At 45.2% G+C, this 27,415-nt stretch overlaps 1 protein-coding gene across 1 annotated transcript; it reads right to left on the bottom strand.

Moving 5' to 3' along the window:
- On the bottom strand, window positions 1–27,415 carry LOC143964072 (olfactory receptor 6N1-like). The gene is made up of 2 exons (XM_077473778.1): window positions 27,125–27,415; window positions 1–2,052 (listed from the first exon to the last, which is right to left on the bottom strand). The coding sequence occupies exons 1-2, from the start codon at window positions 27,149–27,151 to the stop codon at window positions 1,120–1,122; spliced, it is 960 nt and encodes a 319-aa protein (XP_077329904.1). The 5' UTR covers window positions 27,152–27,415; the 3' UTR covers window positions 1–1,119.

Genomic DNA, 27,415 nt, shown 5'->3' on the forward strand with positions numbered 1-27,415 from the left:
AATGCAAACTTCGAACACCAACCCAATTAAGAGCTAACAATAATCTTAATTAAACAGTGAATTAGGATAGATTTTTAGCTACAGAGAACCCACTATTTTAAGCACCACATACCTTAATTTGAATAGGTACAAGAGAATTTTCAGGATTTTCAAGGTGCAAGTATGATACAGTGATCTCAAAAATGTTGTATTAAAATTACTATACTAAAACATATAGATAAATTATTGTCTAAAAACAATTATAGTAAGTACACAAAACATCATTCTTATGGATACAACACTTTAGATGGAACAACATGTTTAGCCCACATTCTGGGCTTCCTCAGGGGATGCTGTCCACTTGAGGTAAAAGCCGGTCTTCAAGAGCAGAATATACTACAATCAGTAATAATTCAGGGGGTCTGCAGCCATCTCAGATACCAAGAACTACAGGTGACCCTAGAGGGCATTCAAGGACCAGAAACAAAGTTTACAAGAAAGCTCAACAACCAGGGACATAGATTCACCAAAGCAGGGTACTTGTGTCTAGGACAGAATCCCAGTATATATAAAATAATATGTAAAGTGGTTGGAGGCAAGCTTCAGAATAGCAAAGATGTTTTTATTACAAATTATGTCAGCAGACTGCAGTTTTTCTTTAACATAAACACATTATAGCAGGAGGCCCCAGTGGTTTGAGCTGATTACATTAACATCTACATTCATTGCTATAGTCATTGCTGGTTTGAGGCATAGAGGCCCCAAATATGGATCCTAGGCCTAGATTCCCAGAGTCTGTGTGTTTTGGGGAGACATGGAGAAGGCTTGGTTGGGTCTGTCACACAGTATTTGTACAATATAGTAGGGATGATAAGAAAAATCGAATAAACTAAATTTTAGTCACAATATAGTAGGGATGGGACCATGGATAGAGGAGGGGCTGACATTGATTATATAGCTATGCCAGAACTAAAGCAGACAAAAGAAAATAAAAGATTTCCAGTTTCAGAGGAGTTGTTGGAGGAACCATGGAAGTCTGTAGGGTATAATCCTTCTTTAGGAAACAAACGTTGATGCTTCAACTCTTTCCAAGACCAAGATAAGTGTACACAGATACATTTTAATTACCCTTTTTTTTTTTTACAAAAAAGCCATTTGTTTATATATAACATTTTTTAAAATGTCCTTGATATCTTTGTTCCTCAAGCTGTATATGAAAGGATTTACAAAGGGAGTAAAAACCGTGTACAATAATGGCATTATCTTACTGATCATTGGTGATTGTCCTTCCTTTGGAATCAGATATGCAGCAGTTAGGGTTCCATAAAATATAAACACAACAGTGAGATGGGAGCTACAAGTGGAAAAGGATTTCAGTCTTCCTGAAAAAGAAGGAATCTTTAACAGAGTTACAACAATATAAATATATGAAACCACTATCACAAGGAAGGGTAATAGTAGCACAGGAAAGCACAACAAGGTTGTTTCCATTTGAACTCTGGTTGTATCTGAGCAGGAAAGTTCTACTAGAGGACTGAAATCACAGAAGAAATAGTCAATAACGTTTGGTCCACAGAATTCTAGTTGACTTACACCAAATATTGACATGAATGCGAAAGAAAAACTCAACAGCCAGGATGCAATAACTAATTGAATGCAAAGTGTTTGTTTCATAATGGAGACATAATGCAGAGGAGAGCAGATGGCCAGATAGCGGTCATAGGACATCACTGTCAGAAGGTAACATTCAAATCCTTCTGTTGAACCAAAGACATAATATTGAGTGATGCAACCAAAATAAGATATGGGGGTCCTCTCATGTAGAACAATATTTAACATGTTAGGAGCAATATCTGTGATCAGCATGATGTCAGATATAGAGAGTTGAGAGAGGAAGAAGTACATGGGAGAATGAAGGGTCTTACTATAGCACACCACCATGATGATCAAACAGTTTCCACATATTGTCACCATGTATACCATAAGGATCAAGGTGAAGAGCAGCATATTATATATGGTTATGCTGTTAAACCCCAAAAAAATGAATGTGGTGAAATTGCCTTTGTATGTGGTCTGTGTGCCATGAGAGAAGAAATTATTAACATAACATGTAATCAAGATTAATAAATGTAACAACTTACGTTTATTATATGTAGCACTGATCCCTGAAGGAGCTGCTGGTTTTATTGGGCTTACAGTTACCTTCTTGACCTCGTCTCCGTCTAGGGTTTCCCTTGGTAGATGGCCCAAAGAAATGTGAAAACTGACACTGAATCTTCTTTTGGGTTATTTATTTGAAGATAGAACAGAGTCTTTCAGTTTAGGGTAGAGGGTTGGGAGGAAGGTCATGTACTTTTGGACTGCAAAAATAGAAAGTCTCTTATAGAAGAAATCCAGAAAATAACCGTTTTACAGCTGGATTCTCACAACTAGTGTTGAGCGAACCCGAACTGTAAAGTTCGAGGTCGTACCGAACTTTTGGCTTTTTGGGTCCCGAACCTGAACCCGAACCCGAACAATTGACTGTATGTTCGGGTTTGGGTCCGGTGTTCGGCAACGTAATGGCGCATTTTAAAAGAATAGTAAATAGTAAAAAAAATGGTGTTGCGCTCCCACACGTGAATATATCTCAAAAAAGAAAACCAATCATTATTAATGGACCAATCTAAAATATAAAAGCAAATGTGTCACTTGTGCAATTATCTATTAGTGTCCAAAAATCAATAAAGTGCTGATGTGCATAGAATATCACTACGTATAAAAATAAATAAATAAATACAATAATATAGTGGGCAACAGAAAAAACAACAATAAATAATTAAAGCGGGAGTCCACCGGGACTCCGCGTTTTTTTTTTTTTTTTTTAAAAGCCAGCAGCTACAAATACTGCAGCTGCTGACTTTTAAATAGTGACACTTACCTGTCCAGCGCGCCCGCGATGTCGGCACCCGAAGCCGATCGCTCGCTCGGCTGCCGGGTCCCGCCGCCATCTTGGGTATGGGAATCAGGAAATGGAGCCTTTCGGCTTCATTTCCCGGTTCCCTACTGCGCATGCGCGAGCCGCGCGGCGCAATCCAGACGGTCCCCGCTGCCTCTGGGAGCTGTGTGTTTCCCAGCAGGCAGCGGGGCACTTGCTGAAGGGGGCGGGGCATTGCGGAACGGGGGCGTAACCTACGCTCGTTCCGCAGACAGCTAGCCCGGAAGTGGGTGCAGTTACCTGGATTATCCAGGTAACTGCACCCCCCTCCCCCCTGAAAGGTGCCGATTGTGGCGCCGGAGGGGGGGAGGGATCAGATGAGCGGAGGTCCATTTTAGGGTGGACCTCCGCTTTAATTAAAAAAGCCAGGTGATGGTGTCACTCAAAGTGAAATAATCAATAAAATAAGTCCAAGTGGAAGTGTCCACTAAGTGTCACTAAGTGAAAATATATAACACAATGGTGAATCTGTGGCAAAGCAATCTCCACAACAAAAGTGATATCCAGGTGTTCACTGAGAACACTGGGTGATTACCTTACAGCTGTAAGTTATACAGCATATATACAGTAGCCTTTAGGGGGAAACCAGGAAACGAGCTTCAAACTCTTGTACCTCACCGCCTCCCAATACGGGGTTAATCCATGGGTTTACTCAAAGGGGATGCTCAGGAGATAAACATAAAGCCCACCATAGTGTAGTAGTTTTGCAAAAAATTTGTTTAATAAAACTTAAAAACTACTCACACATTGCAGATATGTATAACACAGTACAACAGATTACGAGCATCCTGCTCGTGTGCGAACGTCACTTCCGGTGTCCTACGCGTTACGTCACTGTCACGTGACTTCAACTGGGATACCTGAATGCGATGTGGTTCCAGTCTCTTGTAATCCCACATAAGGACTTAGTGAGGCAGGAGCGACACTAGAATCCAATCAGGTGTTCTGCTTTCACAGGCATTAACAAGGTACATGTGTGCATCTAGGCGCCCCCTAGTGTTTGGGCGCATTTTAAAAAGCCCTGCAGCAGCCAATCAACATTTGTTTAACTGGTGTACCCTTAGAAGCCATCACAGCCATGCCTACTAATGGCATGGCTGTGATTGGCCAGTGCAGCATGTGACCCAGCCTCTATTTAAGCTAGAGGCACACAGCACAGCACGTCACTCTGCTTTAGACAGTGTAGAGCAAGGTTCCTGTTGCTTCTGTGAGGGAGAGATAATTATGTAGGAGTCCAGATTCAGAAATCTATTCTAATATCTCAGCGATCTAAACAGATTTACCTGGTTGGGTTTCGGTGCACAGTCTTTTTACACTGCCATGAGCCCAGTGCCAGAGAAAATCTAACTTTTATCTGCAAGCTCAGTGCACCAGCACTGCATATATTACTGTGACATACACCCTGTACATACTCTGGGTGTATTCTGCTATTGCAAAAACACCCATTCAGTGAAAAAACAACAACTTTGCAGTGTTTTCTGCATATGTAGAGGTGTGTGTTACACAATTTATATATTTTTCTTCTATTGTGCTTTTAAAAAACATTTTTGTTAGGGCAAAAACAATTTTTTTGAATAGCATTTTCACCATTTCTGCAGCTCTGCTATTGCAAAAACACCCATTTAGTGCAAAAAAAAAAAAAAAACTTTGCAGTGTTTTCTGCATATTATTATTATTATTATTATTATACAGGTTTTATATAGCGCCAACAGTTTGCTCAGCGCTTTACAACATGAGGGCAGACATTACAGTTACATTACAATTTGGTACAAGAGGAATTAGAGGGCCCTGCTCGTTAGAAATCTAAAAAGGAAGGAGCAATTGATACAAAAGGTAATAGCTGTGGGGGGATGAGCTTATGGAGGAAGTAAAACAGTGTTAGTTAGAAGCAGGATAGGCTTCTTTGAAGAGAAGGGTTTTCAGGGATCGTCTAAAGATGGATAGATTAGGGGACAGTCGGACAGATTAGGGTAGGGAGTTCCAAAGGATGGGAGAAGCTCTGGAGAAATCCTGGAGGCGAGCATAGGAGTAGGTGACAAGAGAGCTAGAGAGCAGGAGGTCTTCGGATGACGAAGAGAACGGCTTGGTTGGTATTTTGGGACTAGTTTAGTGATGTATCTATCTATCTATCTATCTATCTATCTATCTATCTATCTGGAGGTGTGCGTTACACAATTTATATATTTTTCTTCTATTGTGCTATTTAAAAAAAAAATAATGTAGGGAAAAAACATTTTTTTGAATAGCATTTTCTGCATTTCTGTAGCTCAGAGATACACCGTTTACATACTCTGGGTGTATTCTGCTATTGCAAAAACACCCATTTAGGGCAAGATCCTAAATTTGGAAAATATGAGGAGAACGTCAAAGAAGGGACGTGGCTCTGGTCATGGTGCTGCTGGTGGAGCTCTTGTTGCAGGGAGAGGATGTGGTCGATCTGTGCCAGCTACACGCACAAGTGAAACACCTTCCTCAGGTGCGAGTAGATGACAGAGCCTGCAGCTGTATTTGGTCGGGCCTAATGCGGCTGTATGAATGTTGAGGCCAGGACAAGTACAGGCGATAGTAGATTGGGTTGCTGATAGTGCCTCCGGTTCCTTGACATTGTCTCCCACCCAGTCTCCTGATGAAAGATCAGAGTTGGCACCTGCAGCCAATGTCCATCAGTCTTTCACATCACCCCCTTGCAAATCGGCCAAGCAGTCTGAGCCCCAAATCATGCAGCAGTCTCTTCTGCTTTTTGATGACTCTGTTAGCAGGGTTTCCCTGGGCCATCCACCTAGCCCTGCCACAGAAGTGGAAGAGATTGTGTGCACCAATGCCCAACCACTTCTGTTTCATGAGAAGACCACCGCAGCACGTCTCGGATGATGACGAAACACAGGTGCCAACTGCTGCTGCTTTCGCAATTGTGCAGACCGACAAGGAGGGCAGGGGTGAAGACTGGGTGGAAAATGATGTGGAGGATGATAAGGTCCTGGACCCCACATGGAATCAACGTCATGCAGGTGACCAGTGTAGATCGGAGGAAGAGGCGGTGGTCACACAGAGCCACCAGCACAGCAGAAGAGGGAGCAGGGTGCAAAAGTGGAGCGCCCGTCCCCTAGACAGTATGCCTGCTACTGCCCAATACAGCAAGGGACCGAGCAGATCAAAGGTCTCTGGCTCCTCCTGCTTCCTCTTCTGATGCAGTCTCGGCCTCTTCATCCACCTCTGTAGTGACAGTGGCACCTGCCAACGTGCAAACAGAGGATCTGCCAGCAACACTACTACCTGGGTCACCAACCATCTCCACAATGTCCCATGGAAGCCTTCAGCTCTCTATCTTCCAAACAATGGAGCGGAAGAGTAAGTATCCCCCTAGCCACCCGCAATCCCTGGCCCAGAATGCCAGAATTTCAAAATTTAAATGCTGTCATTCTGTCTGGCGGAGACGCAGAGTTTTAAAAGCCTGGTGGCATTGGCTGTCCCACAGTACATCATGCCCAGCCACCACTACTTTTCCAGGCGAGCCATCCCTTCCCTGCACAAGTGGGGGACAAAATCAGGTTTGTACTGCGCAACGCCAGCTGTGGCAAGGTCCACCTAATTACAGATGTGTGGACCAGTAAGCGCGGTCAGGGACGTTATATCTCCCTAACAGCACACTGGGTAAATGCAGTGGTGGCTGGGCCGGAGGCGGATAGCAGTTTGGCGCATATCCGTCCACCACCGAGGATTGCAGGGCGCTTCAGTTTGCCTCCTGTTGCTAACTCCTCCTACTCCGCTTCCTCATCCTCTACCGCCTCCTCATCCAGTCATCCCTTGCCTGGCACATGTGCTGAACTTGGTGGTCCAGAGGTTCCTTATAAATTACCCCCATATGCCAGAGCTGCTGCAGAAAGTGCGGGCCGTCTGTGCGCACTTTCGGCGTTCTCACCCTGCTGCCGCTCGCCTGTCAGTGCTGCATCGTAACTTCTGCTTTCCCGCTCAACTCCTCATATGTGACGTGCCCACAAGGTGGAACTCCACCTTGCACATGCTGGCCAGACTGTGTGAGCAGCAGCAGGAGCCTCAGCTGCAGCACGCACATGTGAGTCGCTCTGCGGAACAGCACCACTTCACCACCAATAACTTGGCCTCCATGCGAGACCTGTGTGCCTTGTTTCGCTGTTTCGAATACTCCACCAACATGGCCAGTGCCGATGACGCTGTTCTCAGCGTTACTATCCAAGTTCTATGCCTTCTTGAAAAAACGCTTCGGGCGATGATGGAAGAGGATGTGGCACAGGAGGAGGAGGAGGAGCAGGAGGAAGAGGGATCATTTCCAAGGCTTTCAGGGCAGTCATTCACAAGTGACTATGAGGGTGGGTTCCTGCACTAACAAACGGCAGGTACACAATTGTCCAGCAGCAAGGGCACGGTGCTGGAGGATGACGAGGTGGAGGATGAGGAGGAGGAGATGGAGGAGGAGGAACCATGTTCACAGCAGGGTGGCACCCAGACCAGCTCATGGCCATCACTAGTAGTGATGGACGAACTTCCGACGGGACGTTTCGCGAACGCGAAATGCGAACGGACCCAAACGTTCGCGAAACCGACCGTTCGCCGCGGGCCCCATTGACTTCAATGGGAGGCGAACTTTGCAAACCTTCATGTCGAATTTGCGGCCACGTGGTAATTATTAGGGGGTAAAACGTAGTCCCACCATCTGGACAATGACATAATACATGTATGAGGTGAATTTGGGATCGATAACTACAAGCATTTTTATTTTATTTGGGAAATTGTTCTAACAATTCAGGACTATGGAGCTAATGAAGGCAATGGAGGAGAGGGAAGGTCAGGGACCAGGGTAGGCAAAGAAGAGGGTGCAGGAGATGATCACCAGCAGCGTGACATACCGGAATGACACATGCACCGTGATAGAGGCATCTGACAGCAGCACCGTAATACAGAGCACTGACAGCAGCACCGTGACATACAGCGCTGACAGCAGCACCGTGACATACAGCGCTGACAGCAGCACCGTGACATACAGCGCTGACAGCAGCACCGTGACATACAGCGCTGACAGCAGCACCGTGACATACAGCGCTGACAGCAGCACCGTGACATACAGCGCTGACAGCAGCACCGTGACATACAGCGCTGACAGCAGCACCGTGACATACAGCGCTGACAGCAGCACCGTGACATACAGCGCTGACAGCAGCACCGTGACATACAGCACTGACAGCAGCACCGTAAGCAGCCCCAGGAGGAAGTCAGCACAGCACAGGGATGGTGTGATCCCCTCATAATAAGAACCCCCAGGAGGAAGTCAGCACAGCACAGGGATAGTGTGATCCCTTCATAATAAGAACCCCCAGGAGGAAGTCAGCACAGCACAGGGATATCATAAGCAGCCCCAGTAGAAATATGACACCGCTCAACCTCTTCAAAGAGGAGGGTAGGGGCATATAGTACGGTGTGCTTTTTTGGGTCAAGGAAGTGAGCCAAATGAATTAAGAAGGTCTGTGTGCTTGATTAAAAAAATAGTTTATAGACATATACATGGTCTACTGGTCACATGTGTTGAATTCCTCCGAGATCCATGCCTCATTCATTTTTAGAAATGTGAGGTAGTTAACACTGTGGTGAGCTAGGCGAGTACGCTTATCGGTCACAATCCCCCCTGCTGCGCTGAACGTCCTTTCGGACAGGACACTGGATGAGGGGCAAGCCAACAGTTCGATTGCAAATTGGGCAAGCTCTGGCCAGAGGTCAAGCCTGCCCACCCAGTAGTCTAGGGGTTCATCACTCCTCAGAGCGTCCACATCGGCCGTTAACCCAATGTAGTCGGACACCTGACGGTCTAGGCGTTCCCTGATGCTGGATCCGGATGACACCTGTCGATGGGTCGGCTGAAAGAATGACCTCATATCCGAAGTCACCAACACATCTTCAAACCGGCCTCTTCTTGCAGGCGCTGTTGGATTGGTACCCGCAAATCCTTCTCTGGGAGTGGGAATTGCTCCTCTGCCAGCGCACGCAAAAGCAGAATGCAGCATTTCTCGAAGCAAGGCCTGGAAGTGCTGCATTCTGACAGCCCTCTGCGACGGCGGTAACATTTCCGCCATTTTGTGTTTGTACCGGGGGTCTAAGTACGTTGCCACCCAGTACTGGTCCTTGACCCTCATGCTTTTTATACGGGGGTCCCTATTAAAACACTGGAGCATGAAGGCCCCCATTTGCACTAAAGTGGAAGCGGTGTGGTGGCCTGGCTCCTGCTCATCATCCAGGATAATGTCGTCCTCTTCATTCTCCTCTCCCCATCCTCGCACAACAGGGATCCCAGAAAGGTTTAAAGCATGCTCTTCTTGCTCCTGCTCATCCGCCCCGGCACCATCCTCCTCTGACTCCTCATCAGACTCCTGTTGTTGACTTGTCTCAGATAGAGTAGCCCCCCCTGGGAATTCATCCAGCATTGCGACTTCCTCATCTTCCCGCTCCTGCTCCTCCACAGCCTGATCAATGACACGACGCAATGCACGCTCCAGAAAGAAGGCATAAGGTACCATGTCACTGATGGCGCCATGGCTGCGACTGACCAGTTTGGTGATCTCCTCAAATGGCCGCAGAAGTCTGCATGTGTCGCGCATGAGCAGCCACTGGCGCGGTGAAAAAAAACCCAGCTCCCCAGAACCGTTTCTTTCGCAGAGTTCATACAGGTAGACGTTAACTGCACGTTTCTGCTGGAGCAGCCTATCAAGCATATAGAAGGTTGAGTTCCATCGCGTCGGGCAATCGCAAATAAGACGTCTGACCGGCAGATGGTGTCGCCGCTGAATGTCAGCAAGGCGAGCCATGGCCGTGTAAGATCTTCTGAAATGGGCCGAGATTTTCCTTGCCTGCCGCAAGATGTCCTGGACCCCAGGGTATTTGACAAGGAATCGCTGCACGACCAAGTTTAAGACGTGTGCCATGCACGGCACGTGCGTGATTTTGCCCTGTTTCAATGCGCTAAGCAGATTGGCACCGTTGTCACACACCACTTTACCAACTGTCAAATTGAGCGGTGTTAGCCACTCATCTGCCTGTGAACGCAAAGCTGAAAGGAGTGCCGGGCCAGTGTGGCTCTTTGCTTCCAGGCACAACAGACGCAGCACGGCATGGCAACGTCTCACCTGGCATGTGGAATAGGTTCTGGGGAGCTTGGGCGGTGCAGTGGAAGAGACGCTAGCAGCGGAAAAGGAGGAGGCAGCTGAGGAGGAGAGGGAGGAGGATGGAGTAGGAGGAGGAGAAGAAGAGTCAGGCCTGCATGCAATCCGTGGCGGTAAAACCAAATCTACACGGGTGCCACGGGTTACATGCTTGACGGCCGTCAGAAGGTTCACCCAGTGGGCAGTAAAACTGATATACCTTCCCTGCCCGTGTTTGCTAGACCACGTGTCTGTGGTCAGATGTATCTTGGCACCGACACTGTGTGCCAGAGATACATTCACTTGCCGCTGAACATGGCCATATAGCTCTGGGATGCCCTTCTCTGAGAAATACTTCCTTCCTGGGACCTTCCATTGTGGTGTTCCAATGGCCACAAATTTGCGAAAGGCCTCCGAGTCCACCAGTTTATATGGCAGTAGTTGGCGGGCTATGAGTTCTGACAAGCCAGCCGCCAACCGTTGGGCAAGAGGGTTATCCGGCATCATCATTTTTTTACGCTCAAACATTAGGCCCACGGAAGCCTGCCTTTTTGCAGAAAAATGTGAGCTTGGCGTGATGGAAGGTGGAGTGGAGGACAATTGTGAGGAGAGAGGAGAAGGAGAAGTAGAAGACGAGGCTGGACGGTGAGAGCCTGCAGTGTGGCTTTGTGTGTTCCGTTGCTCCCACTGGGCTCGGTGATGGCTGCTCATGTGCCTTCTTAAGGCGGTCGTCCCTAGGTGAGTATTGGGCTTACCGCGACTAACGCGTTGACTGCAAAGATTGCAGATGGCAACGCTATTGTCAGCAGCGGACACGTTAAAAAAAGCCCACACTGCGGAGCCATGTGCCGGTGTCCTGGGAGCGCCAGATGTGACCGTACATGGTCGATGACTCGCTCCTGATACATTTGCAGTCTGCTTTGTCCCTGCTGTGCAATGTAAGTCATTGCTGCTTCTCCTCCCTATCTGCTGGTCCATATCTCCCTCTGAACTCCCCTCCTCTTCCTCTCTTGTGGGCACCCACGTGACATCACTAGACACGTCATCATCAACGTCACCTTCCCCACCGCTATAAGTAGAGATCTCAGAGTAGGCAGCAACACCGGGGACCAACCTCCTCCTTGGGCTGATCTGGGTACTGGCGTCAGACTGCTGAGTAGCGCTTGTTGCTACCTCCTCTTCCTGATCCAATACCAAGAGTGGCTGCGCATCAGAAATGTCCTCTTCATATGGATCGGAAAATAATTCCAGTGACTCAAGCGGAAGGTATGTGGTGGTGGTGGTGGTGGTCGTGTTGTTGGTGGTAGTGTCTTTGGGGGTGCACATAGCAGAGAGTGAAGAAGAGGGTGCAGATCGAGAGGATGAGGAGGGTGCAGAAGAGTAAGGCTGAGCGAGCCACTCAACCAAGTCTGGTGCATCCTTTAAAGTAATTGAACGCACCTTCTGCAACTTCCCACTTTGGCTCAAGCCTGTTGCTCCTGCCCTACCCCTACCACCCCTGCGGAAGGGCCTGCCTCTTCCTCTGCATGTCATTTTTTAAATGACCCTGTGACAAAACTCTTAGTCCCTATACCGCTGAAGGACTGCTGCAGTATAGGTGAGCGGTCAGCAGTGGTGCACGTCAACCCTATCTATTGTGGACCTATAGCGGTCCTTACAGAACAGCAGACTGTACCGCACTCAAGCCTATGTACCGTAGCACCCTATACCAAGTTACCAGTCCTTATAAGAACTTTTGTGGACCAAGCAGGTTGTGTATTAGTGTTTAGCAGACTGTACGTCAGTCCCTATACCGCTGAAGGACTGCTGCAGTATAGGGCAGCGGTCAGCAGTGGTGCACGTCAACCCTATCTATTGTGGACCGATAGCGGTCCTTACAGAACAGCAGACTGTACCGCACTCAAGCCTATGTACCGTAGCACCCTATACCAAGTTACCAGTCCTTATAAGAACTTTTGTGGAACAAGCAGGTTGTGTGTTAGTGATTAGCAGACTGTACGTCAGTCCCTATACCGCTGAAGGACTGCTGCAGTATAGGTGAGCGGTCAGCAGTGGTGCACGTCAACCCTATCTATTGTGGACCGATAGCGGTCCTTACAGAACAGCAGACTGTACCGCACTCAAGCCTATGTACCGTAGCACCCTATACCAAGTTACCAGTCCTTATAAGAACTTTTGTGGACCAAGCAGGTTGTGTATTAGTGTTTAGCAGACTGTACGTCAGTCCCTATACCGCTGAAGGACTGCTGCAGTATAGGGCAGCGGTCAGCAGTGGTGCACGTCAACCCTATCTATTGTGGACCGATAGCGGTCCTTACAGAACAGCAGACTGTACCGCACTCAAGCCTATGTACCGTAGCACCCTATACCAAGTTACCAGTCCTTATAAGAACTTTTGTGGAACAAGCAGGTTGTGTGTTAGTGATTAGCAGACTGTACGTCAGTCCCTATACCGCTGAAGGACTGCTGCAGTATAGGTGAGCGGTCAGCAGTGGTGCACGTCAACCCTATCTATTGTGGACCGATAGCGGTCCTTACAGAACAGCAGACTGTACCGCACTCAAGCCTATGTACCGTAGCACCCTATACCAAGTTACCAGTCCTTATAAGAACTTTTGTGGACCAAGCAGGTTGTGTATTAGTGTTTAGCAGACTGTACGTCAGTCCCTATACCGCTGAAGGACTGCTGCAGTATAGGGCAGCGGTCAGCAGTGGTGCACGTCAACCCTATCTATTGTGGACCGATAGCGGTCCTTACAGAACAGCAGACTGTACCGCACTCAAGCCTATGTACCGTAGCACCCTATACCAAGTTACCAGTCCTTATAAGAACTTTTGTGGACCAAGCAGGTTGTGTATTAGTGTTTAGCAGACTGTACGTCAGTCCCTATACCGCTGAAGGACTGCTGCAGTATAGGGCAGCGGTCAGCAGTGGTGCACGTCAACCCTATCTATTGTGGACCGATAGCGGTCCTTACAGAACAGCAGACTGTACCGCACTCAAGCCTATGTACCGTAGCACCCTATACCAAGTTACCAGTCCTTATAAGAACTTTTGTGGAACAAGCAGGTTGTGTGTTAGTGTTTAGCAGACTGTACGTCAGTCCCTATACCGCTGAAGGACTGCTGCAGTATAGGGCAGCGGTCAGCAGTGGTGCACGTCAACCCTATCTATTGTGGACCGATAGCGGTCCTTACAGAACAGCAGACTGTACCGCACTCAAGCCTATGTACCGTAGCACCCTATACCAAGTTACCAGTCCTTATAAGAACTTTTGTGGAACAAGCAGGTTGTGTGTTAGTGATTAGCAGACTGTACGTCAGTCCCTATACCGCTGAAGGACTGCTGCAGTATAGGTGAGCGGTCAGCAGTGGTGCACGTCAACCCTATCTATTGTGGACCGATAGCGGTCCTTACAGAACAGCAGACTGTACCGCACTCAAGCCTATGTACCGTAGCACCCTATACCAAGTTACCAGTCCTTATAAGAACTTTTGTGGACCAAGCAGGTTGTGTATTAGTGTTTAGCAGACTGTACGTCAGTCCCTATACCGCTGAAGGACTGCTGCAGTATAGGGCAGCGGTCAGCAGTGGTGCACGTCAACCCTATCTATTGTGGACCGATAGCGGTCCTTACAGAACAGCAGACTGTACCGCACTCAAGCCTATGTACCGTAGCACCCTATACCAAGTTACCAGTCCTTATAAGAACTTTTGTGGAACAAGTGAGTTGTGAATGTTTAGCAGACTGCAGCAGAAGGGCAGCAGTCAAGTATAATATCCTTTCTATATTTGGAAGAAAGAATATTATACATGTACAAGCCTATTACTGTACCACTGATACCAGTCCTGAAAAGAACCTTTGTGGAACTAATAATAACAGCAAGTCTTTAAAATTACCCTCACTGCCTGACAACACTGCTTCCTTCCTGTCCCTATACAAATTGGCAAAAAAAGAGAACGATTAGTGGTTACTGGAACAGCTCTTTTGTGGACCTTGATAGTAACAGCTAATGATGATGATGATGATGATGATGATGAAAGACTAATCTGGCTGTCCCTGTAGCATACACCGTCCTTTCCCTTTCTCTAAACTAACAAAAGACACTCAGGCTGCTGCAAGAATCAGCAGCACAGCAAACCTATCAACACCTAACACCTATACCAGTCCTGAAAAGAACTTTTGTGTACCAAATAGCTAGTGGTTTATCTCTCCCTACTCCACACAGGAACCTGTCCCTATCTTAACAGAAGAAAGAATGTAAAATGGCCACCGGATCGGGTGTATTTATAGGTTAGGGGGAATGTACAAGTGTCCATGTGCTGTCATGTCTCAATTGGCTGTCCTGTATCACATGATAAACGTGTCACCAAAGGTTAAAGTTCTTGTATACATTAAACACGTAAGTCCGCCGCGGCGAACGACGGAAAAAGGCGTTCGAACGTGCGGACCGCGAATGTCGGAAATTCGCCGCGAAACGACCGCCGGGCGAACCGTTCGGCCATCACTAATCACTAGTACGTGGCTGGGGGGATACAGAGGACACAGACAATACACCTCCCACAGAGGACAGCTTTTCGTTGCCTCTGGGCAGCCTGGCACACATGAGCGATTACATGCTGCAGTGTCTCCGCAATGACCGCCGAGTTGCCCACATTCTAACTGGTGCTGATTACAGGGTGGCCACTCTGCTGGATCCCCCTTACAAGGAAAATGTACCGTCCTTAATTCCATCACTGGAGTGTGATCGTAAGATGCGCGAGTACAATCACACGCTGGTAGACGCACTGCTGGTGGTATTCCCACCTGACAGTGAGGGTATGGTGGAAGCAAAAGGCAGAGGAGGAGGAAGAGGTCGCCAACGCAGCCGGGGCACCGCCAGCACCTCAGAAGGCAGGGTTAGCATGGCCGAAATGTGGAAAAGCTTTGTCAGCACGCCACAAGAACCAGCACTACCAGCTGAGATGAAACGTCTTAGCAGGAGGCAGCATTTCACCAACACGGTGGAGCAGTATGTGTGCACATGCTTAAACATACTGAATGACGGGTCTGCCCTCAACTTCTGGGTCTCCAAATTGGGCACATGGCCTGAGCTTGCCCTTTATGCCTTGGAGGTGCTGGCCTGCCCTGTAGCCAGTGTATTATCTGAATGTGTATTTAGCATGGCAGGGGGTGTTATCACAGACAAGCGCAGCCGCCTGTCCAGAGCCAATGTGGACAAGTTCACGTTCATTAAAATGAACCAGGCATGGATCCAACAGGACTTGTCCGTACCATGTGCAGAATAGACATGTATATCGGTGTTCTGACAAAAACTGTCTGGCCATCGTATAGTGTCGGCCCAAGGACAAGGAGATTCCAAAAATCTCGGAAGATGAACGGCGCCTGCTCCGTGAGTGCAGGTTCAAGCCCCACCATCCAAGTGGACATAGTAACAGGGTCCCTCACGGGTTCGCTTTGCTCACCACGCTTCGCTCGCCATGCTTCGGGCATGGCCTCGCTTCACTCGGCTTGAACCTCGGATGGTGTGGCTTGAACCTGGACTCACGGCGCAGCGCCGTTCGTCTTCGGAGATTTTCGAAATCCCCTTGTCCTACATACTGAGCAAGCGCAGTACAGGTGGACAGAATTTGACACATCACCGGCCTTACCCAGCCATTGTTGTATTTTTGAACCAGTGTTGGCAACCTTGTCCTCCTCCACCGCCGCTTCCACCTACACCGCCACATCCACCGTCACCTCAACCTCCTACTCCATATGGACCTCGTCCTCCTAGGTCAAGATTATAATTACATTTTTTTTTTAATTTCAAAGTATTTTATTTTCCCACTAGTTAATCCATTAAATTGAATAATTTTTTCTCCAGAAAGGGCGTATTTTGGGGCATTCCCACCATATGTGTGGCATCGTGCCGTTGAGTTTCTGAGGTTCTTAATCACTTCCTGTACCTCTTCTTCTGAGAAGGGGGCCTCCAGCATATATATCTTTTTTTTTATTTATTTTATGTTATTTTAAGTTATTCCCCTATCCACATTTGTTTGCAGAGAACTTACTATGCTCTTAACAACATGTTTTGCCATTTGCAGCCCTCTAGCCCTTTCCATTACTTTTTTAGAGCCATTTTAGTCCTCAAAAGTTCGGGTCCCCATTGAATTCAATGGGGTTCGGGTTCGGGGTCAAGTTTGGGTCAAGTTCGGTCCCGAATGCAAACTTTTTTCCAAAGTTTGGCTGAACCCGTCAAACCCAAACATCCAGGTGTCCGCTCAACTCTACTCACAACCCCCGGATAGACCTCCTCTCACTAGGCATAGCAGCCGGTAGGGTGTTAAGGAAAATAAAAGTCTCTGCCACAGACTTGGATGTAGAATACTTGTGAAAAGTTTCTGCCACAGACTTGAGCGTAGACTGAGGGACATAGACAAATTTAAAGAGCTATCATACGGTACCAGTATCTCTCAGCCAGTCCGGCGATACCATATGAGTGTAGATCCATGAAGTGTCCTTCAACTGAGCCTCCAGGCTCCTTCAGAGAAACCAGCCTTGTGCATGGCATTCTTCTGAAGAGTCCTCCCCTGAATGCTTCTCCAGTTGCTGGGCCTCTCCTTAGATGAGACGGCACTAGACCACCTTTGAATCAATAGGCCCTGATATCCATTCAGGCCTGTCCCTGCAGTTGCTTTGCCTCTGGCTATCCAGCCCCAAGACTTGGAATTGCATGGATCCGCACCCCAGGCCAGGAGGGCCATGGGGGCTGGTCAGGAGGACCAGGACCCAACCGACAGAAAATATCTTGGATGGAACCCCAAAGCACGTGATGTCAGTACCTTAAATACCACGTCCCAGAATGCACAGCAGGAGAAACACTCCCACTGGGCTGGTTACGAGAGGGCGTAGCATTCAATACACCCAGCTAAACTGCGTTCTCACACTTGCCGGCGGTGACAGCGACACCTGCAGCCAAGGAGAACCCAATGCAACCCAGCTAGACTGGTACTGAAACCATAATTTAGCAAAATTATCCCTAAAACTCAACTGTGATTTCAGGAATATTAATTTTCAAAAACATATAGTGCATGCTCGTCAGGAGCCAGCACTACGTATAATACAGATTTTTGTGTGTAAAATCTTAAATGTTTCCTAATTTGCAAAAATTACATTGTATATAAATTCACAAAGAAAAGGGAAACACAGATAGTGTAGGACTTTAATGGTTGCCACTACTAATCCCAAGAAGGAAGAGGGTACTTATATGGTTTAGAGATGGCCTTGCGGTTCGCCCCGCGGCCGGTTTGCGGAGAACTTTGCGCGTTCGCTATTCGCCAACCCGGCGGACATATGGCGCTGTTAGCGGCCACCATATTCTTTTACATTGTGAAGAACTTTGAGCCATGATACATCCATCATGTGGTACAGGACAGCCAATTGAGATCTGGCTGCCATTTTACATTCTGTCTTTTGTCAGTGTAGGGAGAGGTTGCTGTGTGGAGCAGGGACAGTCTGTAATCACTAGCTATTAGGTCCACAAAAGTCCATTTAAGGACTAGTATAGGTGTACTATTTGGTGTTCATTATATAGGAGTATAATACACTTATAATATACTTTCAAATATAGAAAGCATATTATATTGTATTTTTACTGTGCAACATTGTGACTGCTGTGCGGTTCTGCAGCTCTTTTGTCAGTGTAGGGAGAGGTTGCTGTGTGTCGCAGGAGAGACTGTAGCTACACAAATTGCTAACTAATATAAGTCTACAAAAGTCCTTTTAAGGACTGGTATAGGTGTACTATTTGGTGTGCAATATATAGGGGTGTAATACACGTATAAAATACTTTCAAATATAGAAATAGAAAAGCATATTATAGTGCATTTCTATTGTGCAGCATTGTGACTGCTGAGCGGTTCTGCAGCGATACTATAAAGAGTGACAAACACAATTAGAAAAAAGTATTATAACTGGTGTGATAGACCAGAGACCCCCCAAAATGACAGATGGAAGCTGGGTGTTATATACCTTCTTTCACATATACTGCACTTCTCTAGAGACTTTTGTCACAGAGTCATTTAAAAAATGACAGGCAGAGGAAGAGGCAGTCCCTTCCGCAGGGGTGGTAGGGGTAGGGCAGGAGCAACAGGCTTGAGCCAAAGTGGCAAATTGCAGAAGGTGCGTTCGATTAGGTCAAAGGACGCACCAGACTTGGTTGAGTGGCTCACTCAGCCTTACTCTTCTGAACCCTCCTCATCCTCTCTATCTGCACCCTCTTCACTCTCTGCTGTGTGCACCCCCAAAGACACTACCACCAACACCACCACCACCATATACCCTCCGCTTGAGTCACAGGAATTATTTTCTTATCCATCACAAGAAATTTCCGATACACAGCCATCAGAAAGAGGAGGTAGCAACAACCGCCACTCAGCAGTCTGACGACAGTACCCAGGTCAGCCCAAGGAGGTTGTTCCCTGCTGTTGCTGCCTACTCCGAGATCTATAATTATAGTGGTAGGGAAGGTGACGTCGATGATGACGTGTCTAGGGACGTCATGTGGGTTTCCACAAGAGAGGAAGAGGAGGGAAGTTCAGAGGGAGAGATGGACCAGCAGATAGAGAGGAGAAGCAGGCGGAACTTACATTGCACAGGAGGGACAAACCAGACTGCTAATGTATCAGGAGCGAGTCATCAACCATGTATGGTCAAATCTGGTGCTCCCAGGATGCCGGCACATGGCTCCGCAGTGTGGGCTTTTTTTAACGTGTCCACTGCTGACAATAGTGTTGCCATCTGCAGCCTTTGCAGTCAACGCATAAGTCGCGGTAAGCCCAACACTCACCTAGGGAAGACCACCTTAAGAAGGCACATGAACTCCCATCACTGAGCCCAGTGGGAGCAAGGCCATCAGAACCCACAAAGCCACACACAAGGCTCTCACCGTCCAACCTCTTCTATTTCTCCTTCTCCTCTCTCCTCACAATTGTCCTCCACTCCACCTTCCATCATGCCGTCCTCACGTTTTTCTGGAAAAAGGCAGGCTTCCGTGGGCCAAATGTTTGAGCGTAAAAAAATTATAACGCCGGATAACCCTCTTGCCCAACGGTTGACCACTGGCTTGTCAGAACTGGCAGCCCACCAACTACTGCCATATAAACTGGCAGACTCTGAGGCCTTTCGAAAATTTGTGGCCATTGGAACACCACAATGGAAGGTCCCAGGAAGGAAACATTTCTCACAGAAGGGCATGCTAAAGGTATATGGCCATGTTCAGCGGAAAGTGAATGTATCTCTGGAACACAGTGTCAGTGCCAAGATACATCTGACCACAGACACATGGTCTAGCAAACACAGGCAGGGATGGTATATAACTTTTACTGCCCACTGGGTGAACCTTCTGATGGCCGTCAAGCATGTAACCCGTGGCAACCGTGTAGATTTGGTTTTACCGCCAAGGATTGCATGCAGGCATGCCTCTTCTTCTCTTCCTCTTACTCCATCCTCCCTCTCCTTCTGGGCTGACTCCTCCTTTTCCGCTGCTACTGTCTCTTCCGCTGCGCCGCCCAAGATCCCCAGAACCTATTCGACATGCCAGGTGAGACGTCGCCATGCTGTGCTGCATCTGTTGTGCCTGGAAGCCAAGAGCCACACTGGCCCTGCACTCCTTTCAGATTTGCGTTCACAGGCAGATCAGTGGCTAACACCGCTCAATTTGACAGTTGGTAAAGTGGTGTGTGACAACGGTGCCAATCTGCTGAGCTCGTTGAAACAGGGCAAAATTACACACTTGCCATACATGGCACATGTCTTAAACTTGGTAGTGCAGCGATTCGTTGTCAAATACCCTGGGGTCCAGGATGTCTTGCGGCAGGCAAGGAAAATTTCGGCCCATTTCAGAATATCTTACACGGCCATGGCTTGCCTTGCTGACATTCAGCTGCGACACAATCTGCCGGTCAGACATCTTATTTGTGAATCCCCGACGTGAGGGAACTCAACCTTGTATATGCTTGATAGGCTGCTTCAGCAGAAACGTGCAGTTAATGACTACCTGTACAAACTCTGCGGCAAAACAGGTTCTGGGGAGCTTGTTTTTTTTTCACAGTGCCAGTGGCTGCTCATGCGCAACACATGCAGACTTCTGCAGCCATTTGTTGAGATCACCAAATTGGTCAATCGTAGCCATGGCGCCATCAGTGACATTGTACCTTAGGATGCATTGTGTCGTGTCATTGATCAAGCCATCAAGGAGCAGGAAGATGAGGAAGTTGCAATGCTGGATGAATTCCCTGGGGGGTTACTCTATTTGAGACAAGTCAACAACAGGAGTCTGAAGAGGAGTCAGAGGAGGATGAGCAAGAAGAGCATGCTTTAAACCTTTCTGGGATCCCGGTTGTTGTCCGTGGATGGGGGGAGGAGAATGAGGACAACATTATCCTGGATGATGAGCAGGAGTCAGGCCACCACACCGCTTAGTAGACCCCCTGTACAAACAAAAAATGCTGGAAATGTTACCACCATCACAGAGGGCTGTCAGAATGGAGCACTTCCAGGCCTCGCTTAGAGAAATGCTGCATTCTGCTTTTGCTTGCACTGGCAGAGGAATTTCCACTCCCAGAGAAACAGTTGTGGGTACCAATCCAACAGTGCTTGCAAGAAGAGAGCGGTTTGAAGATGTGTTAGTCACTTCTGATATGAGATCATTCTTTCAGCCGACCCATCGACAGGTGTCATCCGGATCCAGCATCAGGGAACGTCTAGACCGCCAGGTGTCCGACTACATCGGGTTAATGGCCGATGTGGACGCTCTGAGAAGTGATGAACCCCTGGACTACTGGGTGGGCAGGCTTGACCTCTGGCCAGAGCTTGCACAATATGCAATGGAACTGTTGGCTTGCCCCCGTCCAGTGTCCTGTCCGAAAGGACGTTCGGCGCAGCAGGGGGGATCTTGACCGATAAGTGCACTCGCCTAGCTCATGACAGTGTTGACTATCTCACATTTATAAAAATGAATGAGGCGTGGATCTTCAACACATGTGACCAGTAGACCATGTATATGCATAACTGTATAAACGATTTATATAATCTAGCACACGGACCTTTTTTCTACCTTTGGCTCACTTGTAGAAAAAAAGCACACCGTACTATATGCCCGTACCCTCCTGTTTGAAGAGGTTGAGCGGTGACATATTTTTGGGTCCTGCAGCGAGTTGCTTCCTTCCACTTGTTCTGACCTCTAGAGTTTAGAGGCAAGTCTTTACCTTTCCCAAAGAAGGCCAATGTCCACACCACGCTTCAACTCCAACACAAGTTTATTTTCCTTTTAAGCTTCAGTAACCGGAGAGTTGAAAAGAGAAAGAGGTTAGCAGATAGAACTGATTCAGGCACACTCTTGGCTTCATTGCCACTCGGTCCCGAGTGGGTACAGCTCACCTGGATAGTCACCCAATGGCACTAGCAGCCAGCATGTAGCTTGAACAGTGACTCAGTCCCCTCCAAGGACAAAGTCAAGGAGATCCCTCCTTAGGTAGCAGACTAGCAGCACTCTTTATCACTCGCCTCCTGTTATGGGGCCGATCCTCCCCTGGCTTCCTCTTAGTCAGAGCGGTCGCCCTCACCTGGGCTCCCTGGGTTTCCTTTCTGGCTTTGTAGACCCAGTTAAAGCTACTGGGCTTACCTGGAACTCCGTAGCCTCGGGCTGAAGGTGCCCGAGACCCCACAGTCAATGTTTGAATCCCCCCTCGAGGGCATACACTCCTCTGGGTACAGGTCCCCGGGTATCCGCACCCAGAACAATGGTGTCTGCCCCCTTTTTGTACCCTCTTCCGGCATGCACAGTGGGTAGACCACGCCCACTGCAGGGCTGGCGAGAGAGGACACCCAATAGTCACTCTATCACTTGTGGTTAAACCCCCGGTACAAGTGTCAGCACCACCTATACACCTAAGGGGAACCGCATGCCAAGTGAAACAGCAGCAAGGCAGAGTCCAAACAATTAGAAGACCCGAGCAAACTATGGCTCAGGTCACCCTTAAATTAGGGATACCCACTACAATAACTTATAAAAAAAAATTATGGCAACTTTTCCAATAGTAAGATCATCTCCTGCACCCCCTTCATAGCCTGGCCTAGCCTTGACTCTCCTCCATGGACTTCATGCGCTCCTGAATTGATGAAATTTCACAGATAAAAAAAGAATGCTTGTCGTTGTCGATTGCAGATTCGCTTAATACTTCTGGTATGTCAGTGTCCATGTTGTGGGACTATGTATGCACAGCTAGTAAGTATTCTGTGGCTGCAATTATGCAGACCCCGACAACCAACGGCCAGGGTTGTCGGGAAGAGGCCCTTGTCCTCATCAACATGGGGACAAGGTGCTTTGGGGTGGGGGGCCGCAGGGCGCCCCCTTCCCCCAAAGCACCCACCCCCCCATGTTGAGTGTACGTGGCCTGGTACGGCTCAGGGGGGGGCGCTAGCTCGTCCCCACCCCCTTTCCTGACTGGCCAGGCTGCGTGCTCGGATAGGGGTCTGGTATGGATTTTGGGGGGACCCCACGCAGTTTTTTTCGGCATAGGGGATTCCCCTTAAAATCCCTACCGGACCTAAGGGCCTGGTATGCCCCCGAAGGCATGCAGGCTTCATTAGTGAGGTAACATTATTGCCGCTCTCTCGCTCGCTACTATAGGAAAATTACATTTTCCTATTACAGCCAGCACGAGAACCAGCGCAATGGGATCGCGCTGATTAGAGAAGCCTGTTGCCGGGAACCAGCGCAACAGGATCGCACTGGAAACACAATATCAGCGGCACCTACTGTATACTCACAGTTGATGCAGAAGAAGGTGAGAAATATATATATATATATATATATATATATATATACTGTATGTATATATATATATATATCTATATATATATATATATATATATATATATATATATATATATATATATATATATATATATACAGTATACTTTATAGAGCATCAAATATGAATATATGAATAAATATATGAGTAAAAAGGCCAGTGGCTGGGTACTTCAGGTAAGTCACTGGATAAACCAAACGAGGACGAACATACCACAACAAAAATTTGCATTTTTTGTGTTATAGAGCTCCCTCACACTCCTGAAGTAGTGGGTCAGCACGAAACATGTTAAGTTTGGCTGATTGTAGAAATGCGTGGGTTCATTTAATTTCAAATTGAAATTTGGACACATTTTTTAGTTATTCGGAAATTTATATGTAGTAATGAATTTAAACAAATCCAAAATAATGAAACAAAAACAAATACAATTTGAATAGTTTTCAAATCAAATTACAAATGTCCAAAGAGAATAAAATAGAATAGAAAATAAAGAAATAGAACAGAAAAGAATGTAATAGAATAGAAAAAAATTGAATAGAAAATAAAAGAACACAAAAAAAATGATTAAATAGAAAATAAAAGGATAGAATAAAGCAGAACAAAGTAGAATAGAAAATAAAAGAACAGAATAAAATAGAATAGAAAATAACTGAACAGAATAGAAAAGAGTAGAATAGAAAATAAAATATTAGAATAGAAAATAAAATAATCGAGAAGAATAGAAAAAACAATAGAAAAATAGTACAATAGAAAAAATATATAACAATATAACAGTATTCCAAAATTCATTCAGAATAAATTTGAATTTGAATTAAAAAAGCAATAGAATAGAATAGAAAGAATATGACTATATTTCAAAATTTTAATTTCAAATATAATAAATTGGTTTTGAATGTAATTCGATTCAAATGCAATTCAAATGTAATTTGATTCAAATTTGAATGGAATTCGAAAAATTTGAATTGATTAGAATTTAAATAAATGAAAATGAATTAAACACATTTAACTAAACGTATTTGTATAAATAATGCATCGAAAAAAACGAAACAAATGTTTTTTTTTCTCCACATTTCTAGTCGATTGTATGTGCACCTTTAGCATGGATTAATATCTATATAATGCATGTTGGCATTATTCTTCAGGTGTAACACACAGCCACATAAGAGGGATCTTTATTGTTTGTTTTAACAACTAAACTTCAGCCCCGGAAGATTTTACCCCCTTCCTGACCAGAGCACTTTTTACAATTTGGCACTGCTTCGTTTTAACTGACAATTGCGCAGTCGTGCGACTTGGCTCCCAAAAAAAATTGACGCCCTTTTTTACCACAAATAGAGATTTCTTTTGGTGGCATTTGATCATCTCTGCAGTTTTTATTTTTTGCGCTATAAACAAAAAAGAATGACAATTTGGAAAAAAAACATTATTCTTTACTTTTTCCTATAATAAATATCCCTAAAAATGTTTTTAAAAAACATTTTTTTTCCTCAGTTTAGGCCAATATATATTCTTCTGCATATTGCGTATATTGGTTTGCGCAAAAGTTATAGCATCTACAAACTATGGGAAAGATTTATGGCATTTTCTATGTCATTTTTATTTTGTTATTTTGTTTACTAGTAGTGGCGGTAATCTGCGATTTTTATCGGTAATGTGACATTGTGACGAACAGATTGGACACTTTTGACACATTTTTGAGACCATTGACATTTATACAGCGATCAGTGCTATAAATATGCACTATGCAGATTACTGTGTAAATGTCACTGGCAGGGAAGGGGTTAACACTAGGAGGGCGATCAAGGGGTTAAATGTGTGTTCCCTAAGTGTGTTCTAACTGTATGAGGATAGGAGTGACTAGGAGAGGAGACAGATTTGTTTACACACATAAATCCCTGTGCTTGTGCACATGACCGCTGGACACGTGCATCGGTTCCCCCGCCGTAGTAGCGGGAGCACGTGCCCTCTGGCGGCTCTTAAAGGGAAACCCATATATGTAAGGGATTTCACCCAGGAGAGCCATTGTGCCGTAGTAAATCTGCGTGAGCCGGTCGGGAACCGCTTTTGTGATGCCCCTTGTAAAAATAAAAATGTGATTTTTAATCCGGTGCAATGTCCTTTATACCAAGAAAAATCCTGTTACCCCCTCACTCTGTCCAACTCTAACAATTTTTGGATGTAGGTACCTGACTATTGGGTCTAATACCCATATATATTGAGCACTAGAAATCTTTACATACTACAGTAAATTCAATCAATTATGCAAGAGTATGTCTTCTACACATAAAATATAAGCAGAAAATTTGAAAATGTGTGGTTAATTTATGAAATTTCTGCACCAGTAGGATAACAACTAATGGTAAAAATAAAGAAAAAAAATACATTTATAACATTCGACAGACAGGATTGGTCTTCTAAATGGGTAGAGCATGCTCATTTTGCAAAGAGAATTTTCACGTAAACAGCAAAAGAAGGCTGTAAACAAACCTCCGGGACTTTTAAGGTGCTTGGAAATGAGAAGTAAATAGATATTAAAAAAAATATCCATAAAATAGCAATATTTATTTTAATTACAAAAATACAAACAATAACAAAAAATATTATTGTATAAAAATTATTCACATCAAATTTATTATACAACATAGCAATTCATGGAAACAGAGGATACCAATCAGAGTATACCACTCATTGTTTTAAAAATTATCCACATCAAATTTATTATACAACATAGCAATTCATGGAAACAGAGGATACCAATCAGAGTATACCATTTGACATGTTTCGCTCATCTGAGCTTCCTCAGGAGTTTAAGGTACACTTTGTGGTAAACCAAAATTGCCGGTTAAAAATTTGACTGAAATGAACACAACAGCCATCAGATATCCAGGAAAAATGGTCCAAAAAAGACTCACATCCATTGATGCCCTTAGATGTATCTGGCAGATAGACTGGCGGTGGGTAGAAAAACCTCCCTAATACTGAGCTGACAGTTCAGTATTAGGGAGGTTTTTCTACCCACCGTCAGTCTATCTGCCAGATACATCTAAGGACATCAATAGATGCGAGTCTTTTTTGGACCATTTTTCCTCTGTGACCTGGGATACTTGTATGCACGGTGATACAGTGTTTCACATTTATGCATGAGGATTATTCCTCTGGTATAAGAACCACTCTGATTCCATTTTTTCAACTACTCTATAGACTACACCTAGCTTTTGTCCTCCTGTGGCTACTTTGAATTGAGCATATATGGGGTTTAATATTAGACTGATGATCATGGATATCTGATGGCTATTGTGTTCATTTCAGTCAAATTTTTAACCTGCAATTTTGGTTTACCACAAAGTGTACCTTAAACTCCTGAGGAAGCCCAGATGAGTGAAACATGTCTAGTGGTATACTCTGACTGGTATACTCTGTTTCCATGAATTGCTATGTTGTATAATAAATTTGATGTGGATCATTTTTAATACAATAATATTTTTGTTATTGTTTGTATTTTTGTAATTAAACTAAATATTGCTATTTTATGAAAATGTTTTGAATATTTACTTCTTGTTTCCAAGCACCTTAAAAGTCCCGGGGGTTTGTTTACCCCTTGTCCCCTTCTTTTGCTGTTTATTCATTTATGGATGCGATGTTAAGTTTGCTGTTTCCGCCCTCACTATTGTTGCAGGATTTTCACTTAGTTTACTGAATGAAGAGAAGCAAAGTAAAAGTTCATTTTTCAAAGATTATTAATTATGTCTAAGGAAAGTAAAAAAAAAACAAAAAAAAGCAAACAAAAAAAAAAACAAGATTACTTGACTAAAGATAAAATTGCTTTACTAAGTGAACAGCATATACTCAACACCAGCATTTTTAAATATTTTTTTTTTTCTTAATAGTATCTAGTTCAACAATACTAATGCTTTTCTTATAAATAATACTAGATTACATAGGGATTAAGGAAAGAGTTTTAAACATGCCATATTTCCTCACATCTAAAAATATATTTAATTCCAAAATTATACTAGACATTGTTCGCTAAGTAATATAAATTCTTCTTTGTACTAATGACGATTGCTTTCAGCAATGAGAGCTTTGTAGTTTAGTTAATCAAGCCACTGTAAAAAATGTAATACACTAAAGAAATAATGTACTTACACTGAGGGATCGCTGATGGGAATCCATGTGTGGTTACAACATACCTGAAATACAAATGAAGCGTCACAAACACAATTTATTATTATAACTAAAAAATAAAAATGTCAAAAATAAATATATAGTTGTGGTTCAATATTTCATGACCCTTCTTTGTAAGGTTTGTCTACTAAGGTTTTTTTTTTTATACATTGAAATAAGCAGACATGAATTAATGAAAACAAAATAAAAAAAACATTACATAGATTTCTATGCATTTTTAAAAATTACACATATCAAATGTGTCAATGGATA

The sequence above is a fragment of the Lithobates pipiens genome, unplaced genomic scaffold, assembly GCF_037356315.1.
Source record: "Lithobates pipiens isolate NorthernLeopardFrog02 unplaced genomic scaffold, aLitPip1_a1.2 Scaffold_8, whole genome shotgun sequence".
Taxonomy (NCBI): Eukaryota; Metazoa; Chordata; class Amphibia; order Anura; family Ranidae; genus Lithobates; species Lithobates pipiens.

Excerpts from the sequence above, each read along its gene's own strand:
- LOC143964072 (XM_077473778.1), bottom strand. The coding sequence starts at position 27,151 with ATGGATTCCCATCAGCGATCCCTCAGT. Across the intron at positions 2,053-27,124 it reads CCCATCAGCGATCCCTCAGT|ACCACATACAAAGGCAATTT; the intron begins GTAAGTACATTA and ends CATGGCACACAG.